Source organism: Octopus bimaculoides, chromosome 8 (assembly GCF_001194135.2).
Source record: "Octopus bimaculoides isolate UCB-OBI-ISO-001 chromosome 8, ASM119413v2, whole genome shotgun sequence".
In the NCBI taxonomy this organism is placed as follows: domain Eukaryota; kingdom Metazoa; phylum Mollusca; class Cephalopoda; order Octopoda; family Octopodidae; genus Octopus; species Octopus bimaculoides.
The window spans coordinates 71,421,454-71,432,542 of NC_068988.1; the positions used below are offsets into that span (position 1 = coordinate 71,421,454).

The 11,089-nt window shown below is 37.4% G+C and overlaps 1 protein-coding gene across 1 annotated transcript in view; it reads right to left on the reverse strand.

Annotated features, from left to right (window-relative positions):
• LOC106867588 (calcitonin gene-related peptide type 1 receptor-like) overlaps window positions 1–5,396 on the reverse strand; it is a 191,784-nt gene extending 186,388 nt beyond the window's left edge. The window contains exon 1 of the mRNA XM_052969857.1: window positions 5,334–5,396. Within this exon, the coding sequence (XP_052825817.1) occupies window positions 5,334–5,384 (51 nt within the window). The 5' untranslated portion in view covers window positions 5,385–5,396. The remainder of the gene's footprint in view (window positions 1–5,333) is intronic.
• Between the last annotated feature and the right edge of the window lie 5,693 nt (window positions 5,397–11,089).

Genomic DNA, 11,089 nt, shown 5'->3' on the forward strand with positions numbered 1-11,089 from the left:
AACATAAGAAAGAAAGAAACCTCGACATTATGTAAATAGAGGTCATTTTTCACAGGAATTTTCAATGGCCGGATAACTGAAGAGATGTTGGCGTGGGCTCCCACCCCGGCATCCGAAACTCGGAGTTTTATCATGGCTACCGAATAAGTGTCACATATTTTTACAGATATATATATATATATATATATATATATATATATATATATATATACATACATCGTTCCTCTATAAATGACCTCTGGACGGAAATTAAGTTTTTCAACTGAATAACTTTAACTTTTTGTTTGAAAGTTCTTTTGTTCAGAAAATATCTTCTTTGATTTGCAAATTCATTTTTATAAACCATTATATTATCTAGTTTGAAACGTATTTGGTCAAATTAATTTGTGTATCCATACTGCACTAGAAATCGTATAGAAACATAATGAATTTCTGCACATTAGGCTCTATGGTCATTAAAGTTTTGTATAAAACCAGATTGACGAAGATTATTACCGTGTAGTTTACTTTTCGTTATTCATTAAGCATGAAGCTAAAACTGGAGGTTAGCAGCCTTCTTTTGTAAATGTCAATAAAATATCTAAATATTTGACGCACCTCTTTAGGTTTTAGGTTAGTGTCTTGTTTTAGTTGTGTAGTCGTCTTTTACAAATCTAGTCCTCAAATGACTTTAGGATCAGGCGGCCTAACGCAAAATAAATGTATTACTTTTTTTAAATGTTGATTGAAAATCTAGATAAGAAAGACCTGAGATCTGATGATAGCAGTTGTAAATTAATGTTATTGTTGTGTATATGAAATGTTACATTTTTTTCTTTCATAGGTTCTGTTTGCCTTTATCACACACACACACTCATGCATACACACACACCACGCACGCGTGCACGCACACACACACACACACACACGCACACACGAACATACACTAATGCGCACACATACGCACAAACATGAACGTATACACATTTATACACAAAATGTGTGTGTATGTTTGTATGTGTATGTATGTGTTCGGTATGAGCTCCATATCTAAAGAAACTCGAGTAAATTGCGTAATAAGTTGCAGTTTGAATTAGATTATTATAGATTAAATTGTGACAATATAGAACAGACATGGGCAAATTTTACGATCAGTAAGCTGCCTGAGACATGGCTTTATCATCAGATAGGCCGCTATACTAAAATACTTCATGGTACGTTTTCGTTGGCATGCTATTCAGAAAGTCCCGCAGACTGACGTTTGCGCATGACAGATATAGAACATGTTGTCGATCATTATTCTTTGTTATGACTTGTGCCCCTGAGACATTTTCCATTCTGAAGATTTATTTTTTTCTTAAAATATTTTGCGGTCCGTTTTCTTTAATATCAGAGTAGTACACTAAAATTTAGTAATAATATCTTTTGCAATCTAAATATAAGCATTTCATCTTCCCTTTCATTTTTTTCTATTTATGAGTATGTAAAAGCGATACACTGTGTATACACCAATAATTTGCTCTCGATTCATTGTGTGACTGTATATATTAATATTTTATCGCTTTAGATTTTCATGCACCTTCTGTCGAATGAATACAAAGTATATTTCTATTTGTAGCTGAAGGCCTCTGATGATTCAAACTAGATATATTTTGTACAACATTCATCAATGATGTACAAAAGTTACAGATATTCACCTCAGTGTTTTAGATATCAGTGGAATACATTCGCTCACGTCTGGTAGAGATGTACGGTAATCTGTTTTTACTGCACTGTCGTCGGAGTTGTTGTAAGTAAATAGTATTGACGCCACTATTGTCAGCATGTATTTGTATATGCGTTTAATGTGTCTACCATGTGATTTACTAGCAATGTGTAATTTCTGGGTTAAACCATTTGATACATTACTATCCCAACAAAGCTTTCAGAAACATGAACATCATATAAAGCCATTCTTTTTGCGTTTCCATTAAAATTTGACCCTCATATTTGGTCAACTACAACAAAATATCTGCAACAGTCTTATTTTAAAATATACTGAACCTGAAAAGAAACGCCAGACGTGTGTGACTGTGAAATATGTTTTAATTTCAATATGTCAGAGATAAAGTTTGATAAATATGATAAAGTCAATTACTTTGATGCATTTTGACTTCAGTCTATGGGTTGTTCTCATATGTTCTGGTAGTGGGTGGGTCTAGCACATCGAGATTCTAGGACATGACATGTTCAATACCGTGTATACCCTTCCTGGGTATTCAAAATGGCCAGACACCGTCGGTACATGGAGTGCATGAGGCGGTTCACAAAAGCCATTGGCACCTCTGCTCAGATCCTGAGGGAAACTGCCTCCAGTTCTACACGAGTTGTCGTCTTTGGACCCACCCCGCTCAGCCGCCTCTGGATTTCATTCCACAGGTGTTCAGTTGGATTCAAATCCGGGCTGAGAGCCGGCCATGGCATGGTTCTGCTGTTGTGCAGATGCAGGCAGTCCATGGTGACCCTAGCTGTGTGGGAGGGAGCATTGTCCTGCTGGAACACGTGGCTATGATGACATTCCCTCTTCCTGCATCAACGTTTGAACACATAGGGCCCAATTCTCTGATTCAGCCCTATACCCCACCAAATCAGGAGGCTTTGGCTGCCCCACAAGCCTCTCTCCACCTCTTACGCCACACCTTCACTCTATCATCCGAGGTGGAAATGCAGGGAAGACTATATCGAACTCCATTGTTGATGCTGCCAATGTCGATGGTGTGTAGCCTACTGCAGGTGTGCCTAACGGTAGCTGGCGGTGAGGACGCCCTCGAGCAGGACGGCGGCAATACTGGCTGTTGGTGGCCAGTCGACATCGTACCGTGTCGTCGCTGATGGGACGCTGTCCAGTGCCAATGGTCTCGCGAGCTGTCACGCTGGCAAATCTAGAGCGATCACGGATGTGTTGCAGGTGGATGGAGCTTGGTCACCTGGGGACGCCCTCTGCGTCTCTGTCTCCAGTGCTGTTGGTGTTGTTGTATCGCTGTTGCAGGCGATAGATGGTGCTGGCATGGACATTGTAAGCTTTCGCAACAACTAGGGCACGATGTCCTGCTTACAATCGGCCGATGGTTTCTTCTCTCTGCGTTGCTGACAATCGGGTCATACCTGATGCACTATAATTACGAATCGGTTTTTATTTATCCACAAGGGACGAAAATAGAGGGGACGGCACAAGGACAGACAAACAGAAAAGTGGAGGTGAGGGGTGAGTGACAAAGTAGATGAAATATAAAATATGTGAAGGTGGAATGACGGCTAATCGTGACTCTCAACCCGAGCAGATTCATTTAACTCTTTTTTTTTAGACTAATGTTTACCGCTTTGGAGTCACTTTTTATGTATCTCCTTTCTTAAAAAACATTTCTTTTTAAAATTTACTTACTTTTTAATGATTAGTGCGTTCAAGTCACTGTGGTCGGTGACTGGAGGCAGTAAATCAATCACCACCTCCAGTCGCAACGAGCCCACATCCGACCCAAATGTTTCTCTAAGTTTCTGGAGCTTCTTTTTATCTAAGAGAGCACATCTCATATCTGGGGAGAAATCACTGATGGGTGGTTTCACCTTTATGATTGACTTTTGTTTTGTTATCCTTTTCTTCAGTGCTGCATTTTTTGCCTTATAAGTCATTATGAAAGCCGTTTTTCAGGGGTGCGGGTTGTGTCTCTTTTGTGTCAGCAAATGTATCTGTGTGTGACGGTTCTGGGTCTGTGTCTGGAGGGGTTGGATGAAGAATCGTGTCTCTTTTATTAGGTGTTGATGGTGGTGAAATGTCCTGTGTTAATGGATTGTATGTGGCAAATGAGTGGGTTCTTTGAGAAATGTGTGCTATCATATTGTTGGTTGTTTTGTTTGAGTTTTGTGTGTACTTTATGGTTGCTGGTCTTGGTTTGCGGTTGGTAGATTTTTAGGTGGCGGGTACCTTTCTTATCCTTTCTTTTGCTGGCCGACTCCTCGAAGTCGCTGCTTTCAGTTGGTGATAGTTCGATGTGGGAATCTTTCATGGTTCTCTGTTCTTTCTTTGCTTTTATATGGTTTCTGGGATATTGTTCAACATTAGATTAGTCGTGTTGTTGGTCGATTTACTCTCCTTCGGCCTGTTGTTTATTGGTCGGCTGGTGGGTTTGTCTGATTTAATGTCCTTAAAGCTGGGTGTAGGGTGTGCCACCGCTTGCAAAACCTGTTTGGCACTTAGCCTTTGTGTGGCCTTTTTCCCTGCATTGGTAGCACATTGGGCTTCTGCCCCATTACTATCACTCTTAATTTCATTTCATCGGGTAGGATGATTAGATCTGTAACTATGGCCAGATTCCTTTGGTGACTTAAATTGTGACTTAAATTGTGACCTCCAGGGCATAGCCCAACAAGTTTACCTATTGTGTTTTGGTCGTTTTCAGTATATTTAGTTCCTCTTTCAAGTTTAACATAATGGCTGCTGTCAGCCACATCTCCTTTATCTCTCGTGGGACCTACCCAACTCTAATTTTGGAGGTCCGTCTACCGAGATAAGTCGGAAGTAGCACAAGCTCTTCCGTCTTTAGAGGTGTAGATGAGCGTTTTATTGCTTCGTTTTCAGGCGTAAATCTCACCTCTACCGTACCGGAACGTTTCCCTCTGTTTATGAACATCGTTTCGCTCCATACGTGGCGTAAACAGTTTTGGTCATAGACGAGTAGCTGCCTCCGATATTGCTAATTCGAGCCTGTTCAGGCGGCTGCTCCTCGCCGTGGTCTTCCGATTCACATTGGAAGTGTTCAACCTCCATGCTGCACGGCTCTTGCATAGAAAAAAGAATTCGCCCCTAAACGGGGGAAATCTTAAGTGAACACAAGCCTGCAACCGCAGACTATGCGTCAAAAGACGCAGAACCAAACTTGACAACAACAGGTAATTCCAAAAGGGAAAACCTACAACAAGCAATATAAAACAGGTACTTAACTCAGCAGTAGAAGTAACACCAAAACCAACACAAAACAGGACAAATTGCGAATGCTGAGGAATTACGAATGCCAGGAACGCAGTTCAAGTTGATTTTTATATCCATAACCTCCACGAGATGCACGTGCATTTCGGTTTTCATGAGAATTGTTTGTGACTACCACCCACGGCTTTCAACATAGCTGCGGTTTCGCGTCTCGCTTCAGGAAAAGTTGAAAGGTTGTCTGCAATTTGGGTCTCAGCCATAAACCAGCATATATTGGAATATTTACACTTACATCCCCGAAATAAATAGTGAAAATTTACCATATAAAAATGACATTTGAAAAAATCGCGTTTCTTTTACGGTACAGTGTATATTGCCAATATTTACTTACCTGTATAGATATCAAAACTATTGTCAATGGATTACACACAACACGACACATGTCTTTTCTTATTTTCTGGAAAAATAAAAGAAAATGATTTAATACAATATAAAGACAGAATTAAAGAATAAACATTATATTGGAATATTTTTTTAACGGAAAAACAAACTCAAACGGTTTTAAACACTTTTGCGGAAAATTTACATTTATATAATTTTCTATCCAAGTACACACAAACATACACACTTACTGAAAGGCACAGACATACTAGCATACATACGCACACAGGGCTTAAAAACTGAGACTGATTAAGCAATGATAGTCTAGACAACCAGTTAACTCATGTGCCGCTATATATGCAAACACTTTACCTTGCTTCGCTGCAACCGTACTGAGGCACAGCTTAATATATACATACACGAGTAAGCACACAAATACAAAATATAAATGCAAAGTGAAAAAAATAGTACTCGAATACCGAACGTAGAATACTATGCTTTTATATTAAAGCTAACCAACCACATGGTCCCGGGTTCAGTCCCACTGCGTGGCATCTTGGGCAAGTGTCTTCTACTATAGCCTCGGGCCGACCTTGTATGTGGATTTGGTAGACGGAAACTAAAAGACGCCCGTTGTATATATGTATGTATATATATATATATATGTATGTATGTATGTATGTATTTGTGTGTCTGTGTTTGTCCCCCCAACATCGCTTGACAACCGATGCTGGTGTGTTTATGTCCCCATAACTTAGCGGTTCGGCAAAAGTGACCGATGGAATAAGTACTAGGCTTCCAAAGAATAAGTCCTGGGGTCGAATTGCTCGACTAAAGGCGGTGCTCTAGCATGGCCACAGTCAAAAGACTGAAACAAGTAAAAGAGTAAAAAAGAGTAAAGAGTATATCTTCAGACCTTCATATTTATAAATGTGCATTTCTGTTAAATCGAGCAGTCACATCACCATTTTTATACAACTGCAACCATAATTCCTTGGGGATCTGAAAACTCTACCATCCACTACCTTCGTAGAAACAGTGGCAGAGGAGTTTGATGGATAGAATAAGATCACGTTCTGCTTGTATGAAACACGTCGAATTTCAAATATATGTTCTACATTTTGTTACGGATAATGTGATGTCCATTCATATCCAGACTTTCTGTTTCTACAAAACCTTTGATATGTGGATACTTAGTAATGCATATTAATAGGATTAATATCATTAATTAATTTGAATGTCATTGTGTAATTGATTACACAGAGTATATAATGAAGCAACTTTACATTTGTTTTCCAATTTTCGAACGTAATAAAAACATTTATTCGCATAAGTTTGATCTTCGCAAAATTATATTTCTTCTCGTTTTAACCCCCCTCCTCGTCTCCCCATGTTCCTCCTCTTTTATTATCATCAACACCACCACCGTCATCAACATCGACATCAACATCGTCATCATCACCATCATCATCATCATCATCTTCATCACCACCACCACCATCAACATTTTCAACAAAGTGTAGTGCAGTGACAGTAACCTCATAACACTGTTACGGTATTTATGTGACGAATCCTCTGGGATCGATTTCATTCTTTCAACCCTTCAGGAAACCAATTTTCAAAAGATAAGTATCAAGCATAAGGATTTAGATCAGAGAGAGTAAACGGTGCCGTGTAAATATGTGATATCGTAGCAGCATCAACACCAGCAACGGCTGCAGCAGTAGTAGTCGTATTTGTAGTAGTACTAGCAGTTATCTTTATACGAGATAACATTATGAAATATTTAAATGCTAAACAATAAGAAAGTAATAAAGTCGATAAAATACGGTTATTGAGATGACAATGAAGGATCAAATATGATAAAAATATTAAAATTCCAGACGCTTGTTGACTGTGAACTGTAATAATATCGAGGTCATATTCTACAGGAAAATAATAGGAAGAGAGAAAGAGACAGAGAGAAGAGAGAGAGAGATCTGTGCATAGAAGTAGTAGCAGTATTGGTGGTGGTGGTGGTGGTGGTGGTGGCGGCGGTGTCGGCGGCGACGGCGACGACAGCGGTGGCATAGAGGATGGTGATGGCGGCGGCGATGGCGGCGGCGATGGCGGCGGCGACGGCCGCGGCAGCAACTACAGCAGCAGCAGCAGCAGCAGCAGCAGTAGTAGTAGTAGTAGTAGTAGTAGTAGCGGATGTATTTTTTGATTGTTGTTTGGAGTGTGCTTTGGTATATGAAAACCACATGAATTACATTCGTTGCATTGTTGTTTATTTCTCTCGATCTTAAGGCCTTGGGTTATTTATAATATGCCAAAGTACCCGAGCCGTCAAGGATGACGACGTTATTTTTGAAAAAGTAACCGATGAAAGTTAATAATTAGAAAATGAGCAAGTAAATGAAAATGCCAAAATAGCACGAATAAAAGAAAATTATATTTATCCCTCTCAAAATACTATACAGGAATGATTCACTGCAGAAGTTCATGAAGGACAACATTTCTTGTGTAGACATGAAGAGGCTCTAACACACTTTGACCTTCTGAACATCTGTAATTTTAAAGTGTTTCTAACCCTAACCCTAACCCAGATCATGTCATTTCACTGAGTAGACTATAGATATATAGATAGTGCGCTGAGAAAATTTTCTGAATTTATGAACATTAAATAAAGCATTATGAGACAATGAAGATAGCAAAATCAACTTCCGTACACAATAAATTTACAGAACAACTCCAGCTGCTGTCAAATGATTTAGAAAGTGTAAATCTAATAAAGAGGGACAAATTCAACAGCTTCAAATGCTATGAAAAAAGTATACGTACAAAGACACACCATATATATTGGTTTCAAATTTTAGTAGAAGACCAGCAATTTCGGAGTTGGGGCTAAGTCGATTACATCGACTCTAGTGTGCAACTGGTACTTGCTTCATTGATTGTGAAAGAACAAAAGGTAAACTCAACCACGGCGGAATTTGAACTCAGAACGTAAAGACAAACGAAATGCTACTTAGGATTTTGACCGGCATGCTAACGATTCTGCCAGCTCAACGCTTCGGTCATCGTATATGTATTTAGACAATTTTTACTTGACTGCTTCCAAAGAAAATTCACTCGAGTGATTGGCTTGAAGTTACTTATCATATCTGGTTTCTGAGCGACAAATATGGTCTCCTGCTTCTGTATTCCCTATCACTACCACCACGAAGATCTTTTGTCTTTTGTCATGTCCACTGAAACACTTCTGACTCACTATCCCCTACTACTCTCGTCGCGCATATTAAATACAATATAAAGTCTTCCTTCCTAGAAAATCAGCTCTCAGAAATTCCTTCTTCACAATTTATCTACTACCGTCTACTTGTGGCTGTTCGAGTAGAACCATAACCACAGAAGGCCAGCAAAATCCATGGCAAATACGTTTGCTCCGAAGCAAATCAATAAACACAATGACGATTAACTTAGAGGTTCCAGCCACCAGGACAAAATCAATAATAAACGCCGATTAAATTAGAAGCTTTAATGACAAGTAATGTATCTGAAGAGAAGCAAATCACCTTCATTCACAACGCGGAGAGACAATTATGTTCCCCGCTACTTTTGAGTTGTGCATTGATAATTTTATTGGATCGGTGAATATCGAAATATAGTTTTGCCTTCTCCCCACCCTCACTATTTTCTTATATCATAGATCGAAGTATTATTGAATTGCTGTGGGGAATTCAGTCGTTGTGTGTTTTTAGTATTTATATCATTTTATTTTCATTAAACACGCAATGAAATTAAACAACATCGTAGATAACGTGAAGAATTACAACAGGCACATTGAAAAGTGTGCTTCCTTAAAATAGTGTTTGCTGATATTCTTTTGTTTATCATGAAAATTTTAAGCTATTCTTTCTTAACAAATTAAACAATCTAATTATAATACATATAAGAAAATTATTTTAAAATCTGATATAGTCATCACGTCAAAGTATAGAAGCCGTGACTAAAAGAAGGAAACAATTGATTTCAAGAGTCAGCAGTCTTGGTAATTGTCTTAAAGAGAAAGCAACCATCTTTTACAAACCTGACATTATACAAAATCTATGAAAACAAAAGTTAATATAACCCTGAGAATACTGAATAAGACGAAAACAAGTCAAATTAAATCTCATGTTATTTAATGGTGTTAATGAATATAGCTAAGCCAGTTGAAGCAGGAGAATTTGTATCAAGCCATATCTTGGCCATAAAGACAAATTGTTACACATTATTTGTAATTATATCTTGTTAAAGCTTAACTGAGGTTTACGTTTATAGAGGCAGTAATAACTTATGACGTCGTTTTGTAAGTTTATGTCAGATAAATCGGAAGCACTCCAATAATAATTCTCTGTTAAAGACATTTCTTCTATCATTGGCTCTAAAAGCGAATACATATTGAGAATTAACTCCAACTTCTATTATTACATTAACATCTATTTTTGATATATTCATATTGAAATATAACATCATGCAAATAGTATTCAAATATACTTTAAAAACTTCATTAACAACTACGCTCACTGGCATCTACATATATTTATTTGTGTATGCGACTATAGTTTCATATGCAGATACGCACGGACACACACATAATATTACATTTATATAGGATACATAATATCTTAGGCGCTGTTTTTTGTGTTATTTTTTTGCGTAAAGTATATAGAAAGAAAATAAATGCCTCTGACATGGAAAACTTTACATGTTTATCATTTCTTTTAAATATGTCTTTAACTTTCAACTATTGACAGTAAAGTTTGTTTAATGATTGCAGCAAATGTAATCTAGAGCTGTGAAAAAAAAAAATCTCACCAATGGCGTCAAGCATTATTCTGTATATATTTCTACAATTATCTACTCTATATTTTAAACTCAGTTTTGAACATTTTACAAATATAGCTGTTAGTATTTAGCCTTGCTAAAAGGTTTTATTGCAAAAATATTCCGTATACATAAATCAATAACGTCTACATTTTAACTGATCATGTATCTTACGATGCTATAAGGATAACGCATCGAAAATAACGTACAAAGAATATGGTGTTCTAGCACTTTTTCACTCTCGAACCGTTCTCCCAAAAAGGTTCTATCCCTAAAGCAAGCAGATTGTTTTGCGATCCTGCAAACTATTGACCTATCTCTTTCATTTTGAATATGTTAAAAGCGATTGAAATGTCTGTAAACAAGAACTCTATGTTCAACATAATGCAAAATGAAGCATGCCAAGTTGGTGCGAAGTGCGTTTTCTTTCTAGTTTATGATTTTTATATCTAATAAACAGACATGCAGAAATGCGTCAATCTGATTTTATTGAAAATTTCTATCTAATCAATTTTACCACAATCTTGAACATAATCCTACCTCATCTGGGCTGATCTGTGACTAAAACGTCAACATGAAAAGATGGGCGTATAAAAAAAAAATGCCAATATATGTCATAGAATAATATAAATACGATGAGAAAAAAAATATTATAAATATGCTCTCAATAAGCATAACATATATAATCTGAAACCAAAATCCGTAATATAACCTGAATGATATTATAGGAGCATAAAAAGAAGACAATATTATAAAAATCATAAGACTAAGGTTATTTAAATTAATATTCGTGTAATATTTATAGATTCATGATAATGATCTATATATATTACGCGATTGTTATTGAATACAATATGAGCGTTGAAAATCGGTCATTTATCTGTAATACCAGTCACCCCCCCCACACACACATAT